The sequence below is a fragment of the Strongylocentrotus purpuratus genome, unplaced genomic scaffold (assembly GCF_000002235.5).
Source record: "Strongylocentrotus purpuratus isolate Spur 01 unplaced genomic scaffold, Spur_5.0 spur5_contig_865, whole genome shotgun sequence".
Lineage (NCBI taxonomy): Eukaryota > Metazoa > Echinodermata > Echinoidea > Camarodonta > Strongylocentrotidae > Strongylocentrotus > Strongylocentrotus purpuratus.
The window spans coordinates 1,184,548-1,205,903 of NW_022145574.1; the positions used below are offsets into that span (position 1 = coordinate 1,184,548).

Consider the following 21,356-nt stretch of genomic DNA (forward strand, 5'->3'; position numbering starts at 1 on the left):
GATGAGCGTGAGACTGAGATTGACGGATATATAAGAGAGAGAGAGAGAGCTGAGAGAGGGAGAATACAATGAGAGAGGAGAAAGAGAAAGACAGAGATATAGACAGAGAAAGGAGGAGTAAGAGAGGGAGAGAGAGAGAGAGAGAGGGGGTGGGAGCCTGGGGATGGAGTGGGAAAAGAATTTCAGAGCATTGGTATATGCCCCCCCAAAAAAGTCTGTACGAGAAACTGCGAAAAAACAGTGTGAACTATATTTTCATTCGTTTAAGTTTGTATTCTTTTATTTCCTTTCATTTTTCCCTTCTTTTACTTTTTTCGTCCTTCTCTCTCTTTTTTTTTTTTTTTTTTTTTTACCAAACATGCACTTTTGTCTACTTTGCGATAACCCGCCAAATCAAATAGTAATAAACTTGCAGACAGGCAATCGTGACGTATTGACGAGCCCCCAAGATAGCAGCCAATCAAAAGGCACAAAGCCTCATTATAGAGCCGACACCTCTTTTTTCCAGACATATCCCTCGGCAAAACCTTCCAACCGTGATGTCAGCTATTCTAGATCGCAGACACAAATTATTTGAAACTTCGAAATTTATATCTATAATTTAACAGTAGCTAGACTGAAATATTTTTTATTAATAGGCCGTTGAATAAATAAAAAAGAGTTTTATTATTACGACCAGTTTAAAAATTGGGCGAACGTGCAATTTAAAATGTAACCAATGATCGATGGATTTGACTGAAAAAAGACTAGTTTCTCGATAAGAAGGTTGCTAAATGCTTACTACGCGGAGCGATTACACTGTTTGCTCAACATGTTGCCCTTACACTTGAAAATTTTCCATTGACGCCGCGTGTTTCTTGTTTACATAATGTGCTGATCGGTCCATGATCTAACATCCTACTGAACCCTAACGATGCAACCGCCGGAAAATCTCATTATTAGCAATATTGTCATTTAAAATTAGAGGACTTTTTATGATTGTTGTGTGGTATGGGTTTATGCGTGTGGTTTCGGGAGGCAAAGATTAAACTTCCTCATTAGTCAAATATATTGTAACGATCCGCTCCGCGGTCGTGACGTAACAAAGAGGCCTAACTTAAATGATTGTTGTTTTCAAGCGCGTCATCATACACCGACGCACAATGTTTACGTTAATAATTTGCATACGAGCGATTGACATTTGGATCCATTATTGAGATGCTTTAAGATGTTATACTGTAATTGTTTATCAATCTATCACATGAATTTGGATGGAAAGTTGTTTAGACAATGTAACTTGTTAATATTTACTGCAACTATGTCATTCAGAGTGTTGTATATAATTAATGGGAAAATAAGAGATTTACTTAGATATTTTGCTCTGAACTAGCACAGTCTTCATGTTAAGTCCATTTTCGCTGCGCGTGTGCTTTCCAAGATCGCTTAGCGCATCGATTTCCCCCACGTCCGCATTATGCCTTTATAACCCGTAACATTTCTGAAACGCGAGGAGTTGGAATTGGACGCTCGTCGGAATCAGAACTATTAGTCTCTCCCTGGAAATCCCCCCCCACCTAAGGACTTGTATTGGAATTGGGCGCTCGTCGGAACCGGTACCACACATAAGATCTCTCTCCCTCCCTGGAATATAAAGGTACACAAGGAAGCTGGAATTAAGATGCTGGAATTAATGAACCACTATAATTAAGATGCAGGAATATTCTAAGTCCACCTCTCCCCCTATGTCGCTATGGAATTAAACTAAGAGGAAAACTCCCAAGTCCCATAAATCCCAATGAATCATTGCCTTTACTTTATTACATGTATCCGAATATAATAACGACAATCGTATAAATTCATTAAGTATAACTATATGAGCACAAGGTATTTGTGACAGTGGTGATATAAAGATGTTGTAAATATTTGAAGTACATGCATTAATAAAAATTGACCATTTTCTTTTGTCTTGAAACTGAAATTATGAGTCTATAAACACTTTGTCTTTCTTCTTGACTGGTACTCCTTCATAGTCGTATATTTCGACGAAACGAACGTAAATAATGTGAAGAAATACCCCCCCCCCCCCTGTTTTTCCCTTAATTTTCGTTTTATATTTGTCATTTAGCAATACCAGGACTAGCCTGATTTTATCTTTTATGAAATAGGCGTAAATGATTGTTTACTACAGCGATCAATGAGCGTAGTAACGGCAGCCGATTAGTGCTATTTTTAGATTCATTCAAATACACAGAATTTGCTATGTGGGACCGGGTATCTGAAACATCGTGTGCGATGTTGAACTAAGGTGAATAATTCGTTTATGTAATCACTTACCTTGTCAATGTTTCCTTAAATAGTTGCTTGGTGTCATATTTTCCCTTTTTCTGATAAGACTACTTCTTAAATAATGTAATTTAGTTCACTAAAAGTGAATTCCACCTATTGAAAATGGATTAGCCGGTATTTTTGGACTTCGCGCATAGTGACGTCACCAACTTTTGACCAATTAAAATTGCGGGAGGCTGCAGTATTTTTCTCAGCCGATTTACGGCCCGGGGTCCCAGTATAAAAGGGGATGAAAAATGTAACAAATATTATACTGCATCTCAAATTCAACATTGTAAGACGATCCCTAGTCAAGTTCAATTTCAAGTTCAATTTCAAGTTCCATCTCGTTTTCCATCTCGTTCCAGACAGAAAAAAAGAGTGAGTTATGAAATATATTTCTAATATTCATCTCTTGTTATATTATTGCATAATATCTATTCCTATTTTATATAAAGGGAAATTTAGAGAATTTATCCACAAAGAATATTAATGATGAATCTATTTGGGGTTAAGCCCGACTTTGTATTTGATTGTTTGATCAATTGCTTCATGGAGTGGGAATTATTATCGAATGTTATTATTCGCTGGCTGATTTTAAAAATGTATGCGGTACCAAAAAAAAAGGAACTAAAGCAGAATTTTGTTTATTTCTATTCCCTTTTATTCATTACGAAGTTTAACAAAAAGAACACAAAATGAAACATCCGGAGAGAGTGAAAGAAATAGGAGTGACGTAGTCACTCAAGGGTGCCTCATAAATAATGTAGTCTGTACTTGTAGATATTAGACAATAAGCTTTGAAGACTTGAGTTGTACTCGTAGAATTGTACTTGTACTATATTAGATAATAAGTAGACCTTAAAGACAGTAGAATGTGGAATTGTAGCTTGTAGATATTAGAATTGTACTTGAAGAATTGTACTGTACGAGTTGGACAGTAACTAGTAGAATGTTGTACTTACAAGTTATATACGAAGTACACTGAACATGAGTAAAGTACACTGTACAATAAGTTTTTAAGTGTAGGCCTACATCTACACTAGATAATAATTGGATTATGCTACTTATATTATTGCATGATTAGATTATAATGTTATACGAAATGGTAATGACATAAATGTAGATTATTACAACTTTTGAGAAGTTGTATTGTGCATGAATGTTACCCCCCCCTCCCCCCTTTCCATTTCTGCTTGGCTGTGGTTGGAGACTATCCACCGTAACAATCTCGAATAGAGAACGTTACGGTGGATATGGAAGCTTGCTACCTGCAACAGTTCAATCCTGAATAAGGAACGAATGTTATGATCGAGACCGTGAGCCTACATGTACCTTACGAGCCTACCTTTTAATGACCCCTTTAGATTTCCTATTTCTGTAACTCATTTATTGACCACACACATGTATCCTATTGTATTTATTACTTCTATCGTAAAATGTTGTTAACAGTTGAACAAGCTTATATTAAGACTTTGTTAGTCTAATGTTATAGGAGATAAAATCTCGAGGCTATTTCATTACAACGTAGATTCGGGGCAGGAAAGAGGCCGGGGTGGTAGAGAGCCAGGAACATAGTAGTGGCGGAGTTGGCGGGATGCTTAGCCAGATTGAGAAGTTTATTAGGGAATGGAATGTACCGCTATGCTGGCATAGGATATTAGGGTGAGAAGAATAGAATAGAACAAAGGTCTACACTTATATATTGCTTGGATCTGTTAGTGATACTGGTATTGGAAGATTAATATTTATACATTTGAGACACTTGCTCTTATCCCAGTCATTTCTGGACAAGTAGTGGCAAACCGTAAAGTTAGTTAATGTAAAACTAATAAGTGTACACTGTACGCATAGTAGATTTAGTGACGATTAAATTGTCGCTATACACTGTACTTATTTCTAAAGGACATCCATGTAACCTAGGATCGTAGTTTAAACATGTACATGTAAATACTAAGTTATAAATAGTTATGATCGAACAGGTCACTTTTACTCTTCACGCGTTTTGAATTGCTGAGTTTTACAATGTTAAAGATTGTTTACATTAATAAATGTTTTGAATTGGGTACAACCCGAATTTATGGTTTCCAAAACGAGAAATTACTTAGGCCTGGTTTAGTTGCACAGATGCCTGAATGAACTGAATATGACTGTTGATGTGATTGAGTAACTTAAGTAACTTAATAAGAGAGTTCGTATATTTCGAACAAACGTTCCCGTCATCGACGCTCGACAATAGAATATTCTTACCATGCTACTCGTGAGACAGGAGGCGAGAATGAGTGGGAATCAGAAGTATGTGAGATGAGCTGAGCGTCTGTGTTATTGTTGAATGATTGAGGTTCACTGAACCACTGCCTGATTGATGATGTTCACTGTTCATGTGCGAGTACGAGTGCACTGAACAACTGCCGTTGTTAGGCCAGGTGTTCACTGTACACGTGCGCGCCCATGTACGCTGTACTTATGCAAGAGATGTTCGCCGTACACATGAGAGTGCATGTTGTACACTGTACAAGTTGTATGTGTGCAGGCCGGAGTACACTGTACGTTGTCTTGGATGAGAGCTGAGATGTATACTTGATTGAATGTTGATGTGGCCAGTTAGTATTCAATTAGGCTTAGTAACTGAGATATTAGATGGACTTAATAGTTAACTTACCAGTCATGTCCTGGATGTTTGACGTGCTGGTCAAGTGGGAAAGAGATGATGTATCGTGGTCGGATTAGGTGGTCAGTCCGGTAGAGAGCAGTTGAGTAGTCAGATGTGTGTATGATTGATTGTGTGTCATGCGCAGTGCAGTGTTCAGTTTACCCTCGCCCCTAGTGAATTACCCCCCCCCCCTTTTTTTTGTAATCGCAGAGCTCATGTGTTGTCTTACGTCACTTTGTATTCCCGTACAGTCGGTTTGATTATCAGATCGTCTGTGAGGGTTCATACCCCTATAAAAGTATGTGGTGGCAGCATTTACCAGTTTGGTGAGGAGGGTCTCACGTCACATTTTGGTGGCAGCCGGGTGGGATTCTCTGTCTTTTTTTTTTAGTAGTGTACCAGAAAACTTACATTTTCTGACAGAGGTGGTGGATAAAACTCTTTTTGAAGTGTACCAGTAAACTTACATTTTCTGGTGGAGATGGTAGAATCATGACGATTTTTAGCTGGGTACAGAGCTAGTATTTAAATGCGAGGAATTAGTTCCGCAAGTGTGAATCTGATGTTATGGGTCTGAATCGACAAGGTTGGAACTTTTCTTTGGAAAATAGTAAGAGTCTGTTTGTCTGAAGTTAGGTTAAATTCAAGTAGTACAGTGAAATGGTGATCTGTGGCTGCTTTGAAGTTGGGTGTCGAGTTCGGTCTTATAAATCAGTTACAGTGGATGTGTGCTTTGTAAACCAGGCATTAGATCAATTAGAAATTCAATTACGAACGTAAAGTAAGAGTGACATGTCTTACAGTAGTAGTACCTAAGCTTACATTAATAAGAAACACTTACGAAGTAGTGAATAGTAATAAGGTAATTAAGGAGATATACTCCTATACTTTAGTTTGTGAGAGGTACCCTTGGCACTTAAAAAAAAAAAAAAAAAAAATAAAACAACTTTTGATAACAAAAACTTCCTGGCTATTTTCTAAATCTTACGCTACAAAAACTTAAACATTAAGTTTAGAAGCTCAGGATGAATAGCGAACAGGGAAGCGTAGCAGCTGAGGCTATGTTGGAGCTAGCAGCTGGTGGTGATCAAGCAGCCTTGCCATCACGCTGGGCAGTGGAGACGGATGATCCCGAGATAGCCGTTAGAGAAGCTGGAGATATGCGTCAAAATAGTGGACAAGTCTATACGCCGCATGGATTCAGAGAAAATCCCAAGTACGTCTCCAGTACTCGAAAGACTGATGTGAGGCAAGGCAGCTCTGGATATCGGAAGGATGTTCTACCAGAGAAGTTCGGAGGGAAGACGCCGTGGGGAGATTACAAGAGACATTTCGAGGTCTGCATGCAGCTGAACGGTTGGACTGATTTAGAAGCTGGGCAGTTTCTGGCAACAAGACTACAAGGTCCCGCGTTGAGGATTCTGAGCAACTTTCCAGTCAGTGGACACATCTCATACAGTGAGCTGGTATTGCATTTGGAGAGTCGATTTGGCCCTGGTGAACAAGCAGAGAATTTCCTGCTGGAACTACGAATGAGACGTAGACATAAAGACGAATCTCTTCAAGAACTTGGACAGGCCATTCGCGACCTCACTTGCCTTGCATATCCGGAACTCAATACAGATGCTAGACATCGACTCGCAAAGGGGCATTTTTCGGACGCTATAGACGATCCAGAGACCCGCGCCGGTATTTTCAGAGCCCATCCACAGACGCTAGATGACGCTATCAGAGCTGGACTGACGACGGAATCCTTCCTCAGGGCCGAGAGAGCTAGAGAGCGAAATAGAACTTCTCGTCATGTTCGAGCAGTGGACGCTTTCCCCAACGCCCAGCCAGCACCTATGGATGAGAAAACAAGAAAGGAAATTGAGGAGTTGAAGATGAACATGAGACAGCTCACTACTATGATCGAAAATATGGCTACTAATCGAACCCAAAACAAGGATGACAGAGCGTGTTACAACTGTCAAGAAGTAGGTCACTTTGCAAGGGAGTGCCCTCATGTGAATACAAGGCAGGGAAACGACAACCGGTCTTCCCGACGGACTGCGGCCAGGCCGAATTTCAGACAAGGTCCACGAGTATAGGTCAACGTATAAGATCTTCACTTCAACATGATATAGTAATTTGTACTATCAACGAGACTGATCAGAGCATGTTCATAACAGGAGTTATTGAGAATCAGAGGTTACAGCTACTTATAGACACTGGGTCAACAATCACCATATTATCCAATACAGCATACAACAGGATGCAAGAATCCATCCAGCTGAGTGAGACAAATGTCAGATTGCTACAGGCTGATGGCACACCTATTGAAGTAATTGGAGTGGCGTTCCTTGTGATGAAAATTGGGACATCATTTCACAGAGTCAAGATAGTGGTAGCAGATATCGAACATGATGGCATCCTGGGAATGGATTTCCTACAAGAGAAAGATGCAAGTATCAACTGTAATCAGATGTTTGTTAGAATCAACAATGAAATCGTCTCATGTACGGATCGGAAGGGAGAAAGCCTCAAGTCTTCGCATCGAACAGCAGCTGTCAACCAACTCACTAAAGTGCCAGATCATCTTCAAGACATCTATGAGAAAACAAAGAGCAGCATAGGAGAGAGACATGAAAATCAAATCATTGAACTTCTTACCGCCTATGAAGATGTGTTTTCCAAGGGAGACCATGACATTGGTAGAACTGATAAAGTACAGCACAGCATTCACACAACATGTGCAGCACCAATCCGTCAACGTCCAAGGCGTCCACCTATGGGTCAAAGAGGAGAAATAGAAAAACAAGTGAATGACATGCTCGAGCGAGGTATAATTATCCCATCAGCCAGCCCATGGTCCTCACCTGTAGTGCTAGCAAACAAGAAGGATGGATCGAAACGATTTTGTATAGACTACAGACTACTCAATAAGCATACAGTCAAGGACTCGTTCCCCCTCCCCCGCATAGACGAATCAATCGACTCTCTAGATGGAGCCAAGTACTTCTGCACTTTGGATCTCGCAGCAGGCTATTGGCAGGTGCCCCTAGATGAAGAGGCGAAGTTGAAATCTGCTTTCGTAGTTCCCGGCGGCCTGTATCAGTTTGAAGTAATGCCTTTCGGCTTATGCAATGCACCTTCAACATTTGAAAGGCTGATGGAAGCAGTGCTCTCTGGTTTGCAGTGGAAAATACTTCTCATCTACTTGGACGACATCATAATTTTCGGGTCATCAGCAGACGAAGTGGTGGAGAGACTGAGAATTGTGTTAGATCGACTGAGGTCGGCTCACCTGAAACTCAAACCGAAGAAATGTCACTTATTCCAGAAAAAGGTGTTGTACTTGGGACACGTTGTGTCAGAAGAAGGGGTTAGCACGGATCCAGCAAAGATTGAAGCTGTGTCATGCTGGCCTACACCTACCAACCCAACTGATGTTCGAAGTTTCCTAGGTCTAGCTTCATATTACAGGAGGTTCATTAAGAAGTTTTCAGATGTTGCTAAGCCTTTAACTGCTCTCACTCAGAAGGATCGCCCTTTCGAGTGGACAGAAGAATGTGCAGCTGCATTTACTACACTGAAGGAGAGGCTAACTACAGCACCCATACTCTCATACCCAAGGATAGGTGTTAAATTCCTGCTGGACACTGATGCAAGCAAGTTTGGGATTGGAGCCGTTCTATCACAAGAGAAGGATGACAAGGAAGTAGTAACAGCATATGCAAGTAGAACTCTAAACCGGGCAGAACAGAATTACTGTGTGACCAGAAGGGAGTTGCTTGCTATTGTCACGTTTCTGAAACATTTCAGACACTATTTGTATGGACAGGAGGTAACAGTTCGTACAGATCACGGAGCTCTTACATGGTTGATGCAATTCAAGAATCCAGAAGGTCAACTAGCAAGATGGTTAGAGGTGGTTAGCCAGTATAGACTTACCTTAATTCATCGTCCTGGACGGGTGCACGTGAATGCAGACGGATTGTCGCGTCGCCCCTGCTCCCAGTGCGGTAGATTGGAGGATATCTGCAAATAGAGAGGAAGAATTAGTTTAAGAGTTACAGTAGGAATACTCTATGTTGTGTTATATTTTTTAATCATTGTAGAGAGACTGATGGATGGAGTCTGACATGGTGGAGAGAATTCAGGCAATCAGCCTTTCACCAAGCATAACTAATCCTGAAATACGAGAAGCACAACTTCATGATGTTGATGTGAAACATGTCCTTAATTGGAAAGAAGAATTGACTCAAAAGCCGGAGTGGAAAGATGTATCGAGTCTGTCTTCCGCCACAAAAACATATTGGGTCAACTGGGACTTATTGACGATGAAAGATGGCGTTCTGGTCAGGAGGTGGGAATCCAGCGATGGAAAGGAGATCAGCTGGAAAGTAGTGCTTCCTCACTCACTTCGTCATACAGTGCTAACAGAACTACACAGCTCCAAGACGGCATGTCATTTGGGAGTAAACAAGCTGCTGCACAAGGTACAGCAGAGGTATTACTGGGTGGGATTGGCAGCTGATGTCAGATCACTGGTGCGGAAGTGCGACGTCTGCTCGAGACTGAAGAATCCACCCAAGAAATCAAGAGCCCCATTACAGAAGTACCGGATTGGTGCCACCCTCGAAAGAGTAGCCATGGACATCCTAGGTCCTTTACCTGAAACTGACAGAGGCAATCGATATGTTTTAGTAATAGGTGATTACTTCAGCAAATGGATAGAGTCCTATGCACTTCCCAATCAAGAGGCCAGGACAGTAGCAAGAGTTGTGGTTGAGGAGTTTATCTGTCGATATGGCATTCCTAGGGAGCTACATACAGACCAAGGGAGGAATTTCGAGTCTAACCTCATGAAGGAAGTGTGCGAGATGTTGGGGATCAAGAAGACTAGAACATGTCCACTGCACCCAAGGAGTGATGGCTTCATAGAGAGATTTAACAGAACTTTAATTACCATGGTGTCTTCGATTCTAGATCCGGACCGCCATCAGAGGGACTGGGATGAGCGAATTCCATATGCCATGTTGGCGTATAGGTCAGCAGTCCAAGAATCCACGGGCGAGTCTCCCGCAATGATGATGTTAGGCAGAGAAGTAACACTGCCGGTAGATGTCATCTTCACTCAGCCGTCAACTGTCGAGAGAGAAGAGGAGAGAGGGGATTACTCAGAACAACTTCGAGATAGAATAAGAGATGCACACGAAATGGCTAGGAGTAAACTTGAGTTAGCTGCCGAGAAGCAGGCTAGGATGTACGATCGTAATACCTCACTTAGAAGATTTAATAAAGGAGACTGGGTATGGCTACATGGTGTGCAGCGCAAAAGAGGGGTATGCCCAAAACTGATGTTTAAGTGGACTGGTCCTTATATGGTTATGGATAGATTATCAGATGTAGTGTACCGCATACAGCAATCAGCCAAGTGTAAGCCCAAGGTGGTTCATCTTGATCGTTTAAAAGCCTACACTGGTCCCGAACTTAACAACTGGTTAATGAACAATCCACAGCCACCTCGCAGAAATCCGGGTAGAGTGAGGTTACCTCCAAATAGGTTTCGGGAGTAGAGAAGCTACTAACACATGAACGTGCCATTCCTTTTATTCCAATATTTTCACAGATGTTCAAGTGCACTGTTTGCAGCGCAACAAGAGAGAGGGCGAGCGACTTGGATGCCCACATGGCACTTACACACAAAACTGAGCTGACACTGAGCTGCACTCATTGCACGTTTGAGACGTTGGGAAGACCGGAGGTGGCACGCCACTATGGTAGGAGCCACCCAAGTCACAGAGGAGAGGCCAAGTATTTAAATTTTAAGGTGGCCTCTCGGCGGTATCTAGAGAAGAGGAAGGAGGACGAGAGGAGAAGGAAGGAGAAGCTAGAGAAGGTGAACGAGAGAAATGCGGAGGAGGAAGAGAGAAGAAGGAGGGAAAGGAGGAAGGAGGAGGAGGAGAAACAGGACGAGAGGGAGAGGAAACATAAGAGAGAAAGGAGACTGGAAAAGGAGAAGAGAAAGCTGAAGGAAGGGTTGGAGAGAAAAAGGAAGGACCAGCTACAGAAAGCTCCTGAGATCGAAATACACCCAGAGACGGAAGAGGAGGACGAGGCGATGGAGACGGTGAAGGAGAAAGTGGAGCAAGAGGACGAGGCCATGGAGACGGTGAAGGAGAAAGTGGAGCAAGAGGACGAGGCGATGGAGACGGTGAAGGAGAAAGTGGAGCAAGAGGACGAGGCGATGGAGACGGTGAAGGAGAAAGTGGAGCAAGAGGACGAGGCGATTGAGACGGTGAAGGAGAAAGTGGAGCAAGAGGACGAGGTTGAACAGACGGTAGAACCAGCATCAGTATTGATTGACAGTGAGAAGAAAGAGCCGTTGGAAGTCGTGGTCAAGGTGCGAAGGCCAAACCACGGATACATTCAAATTTCGAGGGTCGAAGTTTATACGACCACGTATATCGTGACCAAGGGAAGGAAGCGGTTGCATGAGGAAAAAAAGTCTATCCACTACTTTGATGAGGGGCTCATTGAAGAAGATTGAATAAGTTGTATAAAAAAAATAAGTAAATAATAATAATAACATGTATTATTGGCATTAGTACGTAAGCTTGAAGTTTAAGGATAAGTGTATTTAACAAAACAAAGCAAAATCTATACACATGTACATGTATTAATAATTTTGTTGTTGTTGCATGAATTAGAATATGGAATGCATTTAATTTAAAAAAAAAAAAATTAAAAAAAAATGCACTCTTAGAATTTTATCGCTGGGACAGCGATTAGGAAGAGAGGGGACAATGTGAAGAAATACCCCCCCCCCCCCTGTTTTTCCCTTAATTTTCGTTTTATATTTGTCATTTAGCAATACCAGGACTAGCCTGATTTTATCTTTTATGAAATAGGCGTAAATGATTGTTTACTACAGCGATCAATGAGCGTAGTAACGGCAGCCGATTAGTGCTATTTTTAGATTCATTCAAATACACAGAATTTGCTATGTGGGACCGGGTATCTGAAACATCGTGTGCGATGTTGAACTAAGGTGAATAATTCGTTTATGTAATCACTTACCTTGTCAATGTTTCCTTAAATAGTTGCTTGGTGTCATATTTTCCCTTTTTCTGATAAGACTACTTCTTAAATAATGTAATTTAGTTCACTAAAAGTGAATTCCACCTATTGAAAATGGATTAGCCGGTATTTTTGGACTTCGCGCATAGTGACGTCACCAACTTTTGACCAATTAAAATTGCGGGAGGCTGCAGTATTTTTCTCAGCCGATTTACGGCCCGGGGTCCCAGTATAAAAGGGGATGAAAAATGTAACAAATATTATACTGCATCTCAAATTCAACATTGTAAGACGATCCCTAGTCAAGTTCAATTTCAAGTTCAATTTCAAGTTCCATCTCGTTTTCCATCTCGTTCCAGACAGAAAAAAAGAGTGAGTTATGAAATATATTTCTAATATTCATCTCTTGTTATATTATTGCATAATATCTATTCCTATTTTATATAAAGGGAAATTTAGAGAATTTATCCACAAAGAATATTAATGATGAATCTATTTGGGGTTAAGCCCGACTTTGTATTTGATTGTTTGATCAATTGCTTCATGGAGTGGGAATTATTATCGAATGTTATTATTCGCTGGCTGATTTTAAAAATGTATGCGGTACCAAAAAAAAAGGAACTAAAGCAGAATTTTGTTTATTTCTATTCCCTTTTATTCATTACGAAGTTTAACAAAAAGAACACAAAATGAAACATCCGGAGAGAGTGAAAGAAATAGGAGTGACGTAGTCACTCAAGGGTGCCTCATAAATAATGTAGTCTGTACTTGTAGATATTAGACAATAAGCTTTGAAGACTTGAGTTGTACTCGTAGAATTGTACTTGTACTATATTAGATAATAAGTAGACCTTAAAGACAGTAGAATGTGGAATTGTAGCTTGTAGATATTAGAATTGTACTTGAAGAATTGTACTGTACGAGTTGGACAGTAACTAGTAGAATGTTGTACTTACAAGTTATATACGAAGTACACTGAACATGAGTAAAGTACACTGTACAATAAGTTTTTAAGTGTAGGCCTACATCTACACTAGATAATAATTGGATTATGCTACTTATATTATTGCATGATTAGATTATAATGTTATACGAAATGGTAATGACATAAATGTAGATTATTACAACTTTTGAGAAGTTGTATTGTGCATGAATGTTACCCCCCCCTCCCCCCTTTCCATTTCTGCTTGGCTGTGGTTGGAGACTATCCACCGTAACAATCTCGAATAGAGAACGTTACGGTGGATATGGAAGCTTGCTACCTGCAACAGTTCAATCCTGAATAAGGAACGAATGTTATGATCGAGACCGTGAGCCTACATGTACCTTACGAGCCTACCTTTTAATGACCCCTTTAGATTTCCTATTTCTGTAACTCATTTATTGACCACACACATGTATCCTATTGTATTTATTACTTCTATCGTAAAATGTTGTTAACAGTTGAACAAGCTTATATTAAGACTTTGTTAGTCTAATGTTATAGGAGATAAAATCTCGAGGCTATTTCATTACAACGTAGATTCGGGGCAGGAAAGAGGCCGGGGTGGTAGAGAGCCAGGAACATAGTAGTGGCGGAGTTGGCGGGATGCTTAGCCAGATTGAGAAGTTTATTAGGGAATGGAATGTACCGCTATGCTGGCATAGGATATTAGGGTGAGAAGAATAGAATAGAACAAAGGTCTACACTTATATATTGCTTGGATCTGTTAGTGATACTGGTATTGGAAGATTAATATTTATACATTTGAGACACTTGCTCTTATCCCAGTCATTTCTGGACAAGTAGTGGCAAACCGTAAAGTTAGTTAATGTAAAACTAATAAGTGTACACTGTACGCATAGTAGATTTAGTGACGATTAAATTGTCGCTATACACTGTACTTATTTCTAAAGGACATCCATGTAACCTAGGATCGTAGTTTAAACATGTACATGTAAATACTAAGTTATAAATAGTTATGATCGAACAGGTCACTTTTACTCTTCACGCGTTTTGAATTGCTGAGTTTTACAATGTTAAAGTAGGGTGTCTGAACGATTTTTCAATTTTCAATTTGGGATCGTTTTTCACCATTTTTGTTTGATATTTGAATAAAAAATGTTATCAGAATAATACATTTCAAATTTCAAGTCTCACCGATGTTTCTATCAAAAGTTACAGCCCCTCCAACACGCTGGTATATTCATATCATTTTGGTCAAAATCGACGAAAAAGACGTCCACGCAGAGTGATGTTGTTTTGCTAAATTTAGCCAAACAGCTGTATCGCGCGATATGCAAGCGTATGCATATCGTACGCATGCTGCTAAGCCAATCCGCGACTTGCAGCTTGAGCTACGCTGTCTCCGCGACATGTGCGATTGACTAGTATGGTTGGCGTTCGTCGCACAATAAACCCGGAAGTGAATGCACGTTATAGTCAATGGAAATATCGCGGAGACAACACACGTTGTCTCCGCGATATTGCCATTGACTATAACGTGTATTCACTTCCGGGTTTATCGAGGGAATTGCCAACCATAATTTCAGTCACTATAATGTGTAATTGAATTTGGGGTTTCGTTCGTGCGCGGAGATGTTACGCGATGTAACCATGGTTTGGACTGAGCGGAGCGCACGCCTCCTAATTAGCTGATCCACCAAATAGCGAGAAGGGTATTTTTAAACTGTTATCAGTTGTGATCCCTGGGGGCTAGCGAAAATATAATCACATAGAATTGTTCCTTAGGACTGGGACTACTTATCGATCGGGGCGTCATATCTCAAAAGTGACAAACCTCAGAGTTAGCCAGGACACAATGTTTAAATTGCTGTTTTGACCAAGATATTTTTAGAATTTCGGGGGCTACGCCCCTTTGGAAATATTGGAATTCACCTGCTCTTTCATATGACACCTCATTCATTGATTATCACCTTCAGGATCACAACTGATAAAGGTTTGAATCTCGATTTGAAAAAAAAAAATTGACTTTTTTTGCATGGTCGCGCAATGCACGTAGGCTGCATAGGGATGCGTGTAATCTCTATGGGAAGAATTTTAGCACACAACATCGGGTGCGCGATCAGACACCCTAGTTAAAGATTGTTTACATTAATAAATGTTTTGAATTGGGTACAACCCGAATTTATGGTTTCCAAAACGAGAAATTACTTAGGCCTGGTTTAGTTGCACAGATGCCTGAATGAACTGAATATGACTGTTGATGTGATTGAGTAACTTAAGTAACTTAATAAGAGAGTTCGTATATTTCGAACAAACGTTCCCGTCATCGACGCTCGACAATAGAATATTCTTACCATGCTACTCGTGAGACAGGAGGCGAGAATGAGTGGGAATCAGAAGTATGTGAGATGAGCTGAGCGTCTGTGTTATTGTTGAATGATTGAGGTTCACTGAACCACTGCCTGATTGATGATGTTCACTGTTCATGTGCGAGTACGAGTGCACTGAACAACTGCCGTTGTTAGGCCAGGTGTTCACTGTACACGTGCGCGCCCATGTACGCTGTACTTATGCAAGAGATGTTCGCCGTACACATGAGAGTGCATGTTGTACACTGTACAAGTTGTATGTGTGCAGGCCGGAGTACACTGTACGTTGTCTTGGATGAGAGCTGAGATGTATACTTGATTGAATGTTGATGTGGCCAGTTAGTATTCAATTAGGCTTAGTAACTGAGATATTAGATGGACTTAATAGTTAACTTACCAGTCATGTCCTGGATGTTTGACGTGCTGGTCAAGTGGGAAAGAGATGATGTATCGTGGTCGGATTAGGTGGTCAGTCCGGTAGAGAGCAGTTGAGTAGTCAGATGTGTGTATGATTGATTGTGTGTCATGCGCAGTGCAGTGTTCAGTTTACCCTCGCCCCTAGTGAATTACCCCCCCCCCCCCCTTTTTTTTGTAATCGCAGAGCTCATGTGTTGTCTTACGTCACTTTGTATTCCCGTACAGTCGGTTTGATTATCAGATCGTCTGTGAGGGTTCATACCCCTATAAAAGTATGTGGTGGCAGCATTTACCAGTTTGGTGAGGAGGGTCTCACGTCACAATAAGTATTGTAGCTTCCCCCGTCTTTCCTCAAATAAAAGATAAGATCTAATTACTCTAACCGCTCGGACATTATAAATAATGTCGGCTGACGAATATCCTGACAGATATAAAGAATCAGTTTCCCCAGCTGGGAAAGAGAATAATCCCGACGTAGAGGTCGAGGTTGGAGACGGAGGCGGGGGCGGCCGCCACAAATTTGGTGTCAGAAGTGGGATTATTAATATGGCGGAGGTACCAAAGTCTAAGAAAGAAATAGATGAGCTAAGTTGCTCCTCAGATGAGACAATGTCTAGTACAAAAAGTTCAAAGAAAAAGAAGAGTAGGTCAGAGAAATTACAAAGTCGGATATTAAGTCAACTAACGAAGTTAATGGGGCAAATGATGAAGTTGACAAAGAAACCTAGGAAGAGGAGTGTTGGCTCAGACTCCTCCACGGAAGAACTATCTGATTCTTCAGATGATGAAGTGGAATTCAACTCCAAACCAAATAGACGACTGGAAGGAATGAAAGTCCAAAATAGAGACGAGGAAGGAATATCTCATGTCGAAGAATCAAAGACGAGGAAACTTAATGAAGAAACTAACCAGATGGAAACACAAAAGAAGAATGATGATATTCGCTATGCCAAAGAAGATAGAATTCGGGAAGCTACTCATCGACCACTGATCATGCCGGACAAGTATGATGGAAGTACCGACTGGAAAGATTACGCTTCGCACTTTGAATCTTGTTGCGAAATCAACAACTGGAAAGATGAGGAATCTGCCAGGTATCTAGCTGCTAGCTTGAGAGGTCAAGCTCTGAGATTACTAGAAGAACAAAGAGGCACCAAGTGGAACTTTGAAGAAATACAGAGTAAACTGTCATTTAGGTTCTCTTCTGCCAAACAGGCAGAAAGCTATCTGTTGGAACTGAGGAATCGTAAGCGACGACAAGGAGAATCACTCCAGGAACTAGGACGTCATATTAGGGAACTAACTGATAAGGCATATCCAAACTTTGAAAGTCAAGGGGTCGATAGACTAGCTAGGATTCATTTTACTGATGCTATTCGTAGTAGTGAGATTCGTATGGGAATATTTCATGCTAAGGCAACAAGCTTAGATGAGGTGATTCAAGCAGCAATAACCACTGAGACATTTCTACAGACGGAGACTGAGAGGAATGGATGGAAGGTTAAGCCTACTTACAATAGAGGAATCGGCTCTGAAGTGGATCTAGAGAAGATGATCAAAGATGAAGTCAACAAAGTCCTAGGCCAAGCTATGGAAAGTCAACCTAACAAGGAAAGATGTCAGGGATATGTGAAAAAACCAGGAACTAATCAAAGACCAAGCCAAACAGCGCAAGAAAGATTTGATGTGAAAACCCAAACATGTTTCTATTGTGAGAAACCTGGCCATTTCGCGAGGGAATGCCGTGAGAAACAAATGGATCGAAGAAGAAGGAACTATCCAAGTGATGAATCTAACTGGTCAAGACAAAGATACCAGCGTCAGTCAAACGACAAGTGGTCGCCCCAAAGGGTCGTGGCGCGGCCAATCGTCCAAAATTAATTGAGACCCAAACTAGCAAAACAAAGACAAGTTTCATACCCAGTATAAATCAAAATGTTGATGGTCTTTATGTTCCAGTGCACATTCAGGACAAGGAATACAAATTTCTAGTTGATACTGGTGCTTCAGATTCTTACATTTCTAGACGATCATATGAACAATTAGATGAAAAAGATAGACCCCCTCTGCAACATCGTAGCATAAGTGCACAATTAGCAGATGGTTCACCATTAGCCATTTATGAAGCAATAACTCATGAGATGAATATAGGACCAAATAAAGGAGTAATTACGGTTTTGGTAGCAGATGTGAGTAGTGATGGAATCCTCGGCTTGGACAATCTAACAAGAATGGGGGCTAGCATTGATCTGACTAATTTCCAACTCACCACAAAATGGGGCAAAGTAGAGTGCAAGAATGAAAGTGGAGAAAGACTATCCTGCCGCATAACTGCGTCAGAAACTACTACAATCCCCGCAGGACATGAAGCTGTAATACTTGGATCAATGAAGGAAGGAGATCGAATTAAATCTAACACCCTAGGTTTAATAGAGGCTGGAAATGTTCAACAACAATTAGTGAAGAAAGGACTCATTACAGCTAGAACTCTAATCAAGACAGGGGAGGAGTTAGTGCCTGTTAGAGTATTCAACCCATCTACTTCCAACAAAGTAATAAAGAAGAACACACCAATCGCTATGATGACCGTTATAGATACAAGTGAAGTACAGGAAGTCCCTAAGTACACCACTGTTGGTGATGGAAAAGTTCCGGAACATTTAAGGGATTTGCTAAAGAGAAGTACAAAAGGAATACCAGATCAGTATCGCCAAGACGTTGGAAAGTTATTGACGGAATTTCAGGATGTATTCTCAAGAGGAGATGATGATATTGGAAGGACTAATTTGGTACAACACAAGATAGATACTGGAACTCAGCGACCAATTAGACAACGACCACGCAAGCACCCTTTTGGGCTGAGAGACGAAATCAAGGAGCAAGTGGAAGGGCTACTACAGAAAGGTCTTATTGAACCAACTGATAGTCCATGGGCTTCAAACATTGTACTCGTAAAGAAAAAGGACGGAACTCAGAGATTTTGCGTGGATTATCGGCAACTGAATGCTGCCACGATCAAGGACGCCTACCCCCTACCTCGTATAGACGAAACATTGGATGCTTTGTCAGGAGCGCAGTGGTTTTCAACCCTGGACTTGGCAAGTGGATACTGGCAAGTAGGCTTAAGCAAAGATGCTAAGGAAAAATCAGCTTTCGTAGCTGATGGTGGACTCTACTCATGGAACGTGATGCCTTTTGGACTTTGTAACGCCCCAGCCACTTTTGAGAGATTGATGGATAAAGTACTAACCGGATTGCATTGGGAGACATTACTTGTCTACTTAGACGATTTGATTATCTTTGGTAAATCGATACCAGAGGAACTTTCACGGTTACGTCAAGTATTCTATAGACTACGACAAGCCAACTTAAAGTTAAAACCAAAGAAATGCTTTCTGTTCAGGAAGAAGGTGTCCTATCTCGGACACGAAGTATCAAGCAAGGGAGTCTCAACACAGCCAGAGAAGGTTGAGTCTGTAAAAACATGGCCGACGCCGAAGAATGTGACGGAAGTTAGAAGTTTTCTCGGTCTTGCATCCTACTTCAGACGTTTTGTTGAAGGTTTTGCTAGTATAGCCAAACCTCTTCATCAACTCACGGAAAAGCGCCGTGCCGGACAGTTCGAATGGAGCTCTGTCTGTCAGGATGCGTTTGAAGAGTTGAAAAGAAGATTGATTACTGCACCTATTCTGGGATACCCGAATACGGAAGGTGCATTCATTCTTGACACAGACGCCAGTAAGGATGGGATTGGAGGAGTGTTGTCACAAGTACAAGATGGAAAGGAAAGAGTAATTGCTTACGGAAGTAAAGTGCTAAGTAAGGCAGAACGGAACTACTGCGTTACAAGAAGGGAACTACTTGCAGTTGTAGTTTACTTGAAGCATTTCAGACAATATCTCTACGGTCGACATGTAACGGTGAGAACGGATCACGGAGCTTTAAGGTGGCTAACAAATTTCAAAAACCCTGAAGGACAGCTGGCAAGATGGCTTGAGGTCATCGCAGCTTATGATATAGAGATCATTCACAGGGCTGGTAGAAGTCATGGGAATGCAGATGCATTGTCGAGAAGACCATGTGGCCAGTGTGGAAGAGGACTGGAGTGCGAGTTCAAGGAAGAAACAGCCAAAGCACGTGTAATAATGATGACAAATGAGAAGAGACTGTCTGAGATGAGGAAAGATCAACTAGACGACCCAAATATAAAGCCTGTGCTAGAGGCTATGGAAATGAAGACCAGACCACCAAAGGAAGAAGTTTCCGCAATGTCTAAGAAAGTTAAAGTCTTGTTAGAGCATTGGGAACAACTTGAAATCAGAGATGGAATACTCTACCGTAGATGGGAATCAATAGATGGCAAAGAAGTGAAGTGGCGACTAGTATTACCTGGAAGGAAAATAGATGAAGTTTTGAAAGAACTTCATGGTAGTGTTTTAGCTGGTCATTTGGGAGCAACTAAGACACTGAAGAGTAGTCAGATGAGATACTACTGGGTAGGAATGAAGGCAGATGTGAGGTCTTTCATCCGTAAATGTGAATCTTGTGCTCGACGGAAGTCAGCTGGTAAGAAGAGACGAGCACCTCTACAGCAGAGAAGAAGTGGAAGTCCGATGGAACGGATCGCTCTTGATATACTAGGACCTTTGCCAGAGACGAATGACGGAAACAAGTACATAATGGTAGTAGCCGATTACTACACTAAGTTCGTAGAAGCTTATCCCATACCTAATGAGAAAGCAAGTACTGTGGCACCCAAACTAGTTGAAGAGTTTATATGTAGATACGGGGTTCCAACTGAGATTCACACAGACCAAGGAAGGAACTTTGAGTCACAGTTGTTTAAAGAAGTTTGCCAGATCCTGGGAATAAAGAAGACAAGGACGACGGCATATAACCCTAAATCAGACGGTATGATTGAACGCTTCAACAGAACATTGCTCGATATGCTTGTTACGCTAATAGAGCCTGGAAAGAATCAGCGAGATTGGGACAAGTATGTACACATAGCTACAACGGCATACAGAAGTTCAGTTCATGAGACAATAGGAGAAACGCCAAACATGATGATGTTCGGAAGAGAACTGAAAATGCTTTCAGATCAGTACATGATCCAACCAGATATGGAAGTTGGAACAGACTACGTCGAGGAACTACGAGACAGGATGGATAAAGTCTATACAAGGATTACTGAGCACAGTCAGAAGAATCTCCGAAGACAGAAGAGAAACTACGACAAGAAGATTACTGGAAGTAGTTACGAAGAAGGAAATTTCGTTTGGTTACGAAATAATCAGAGACACAAAGGCATCAGTCCCAAACTAAGTTACAGATGGAATGGCCCATTCAAGATTAAGACGAAGCTGTCTGATGTGACATACAGAATCCAAAAGAGCCCTGGAACCTTGTGAAGGAGACGAGCCAATGGAATGGAAGACAGCTCATACTAGACGGGAAGACGCTGGAAGTGATGCCAGAGAGATGGAGTCCAACTCTGAAGAGGTTGATCAAGATTCAACGCCTGACGTGACTGTAAATAGAAGACAAGAAGATACTCGACGCTATCCACTGAGGAATAGAAGACCCGCACATTTCTTTTATT

General features: G+C 41.2%; 2 protein-coding genes across 2 annotated transcripts; both read left to right on the top strand.

The window, feature by feature from the left end:
- Window positions 1–1,647: 1,647 nt before the first annotated feature.
- LOC115919687 lies at window positions 1,648–17,635 on the top strand. Its single transcript, XM_030973659.1, has 2 exons — window positions 1,648–2,041; window positions 16,082–17,635. The coding sequence occupies exon 2, from the start codon at window positions 16,157–16,159 to the stop codon at window positions 17,633–17,635; it is 1,479 nt and encodes a 492-aa protein (XP_030829519.1). The 5' UTR covers window positions 1,648–2,041; window positions 16,082–16,156.
- LOC115919671 (protein Ycf2-like) lies at window positions 10,720–11,651 on the top strand. The gene is made up of 2 exons (XM_030973658.1): window positions 10,720–10,756; window positions 10,927–11,651. The coding sequence occupies exons 1-2, from the start codon at window positions 10,720–10,722 to the stop codon at window positions 11,490–11,492; spliced, it is 603 nt and encodes a 200-aa protein (XP_030829518.1). The 3' UTR covers window positions 11,493–11,651.
- Window positions 17,636–21,356: the final 3,721 nt, after the last annotated feature.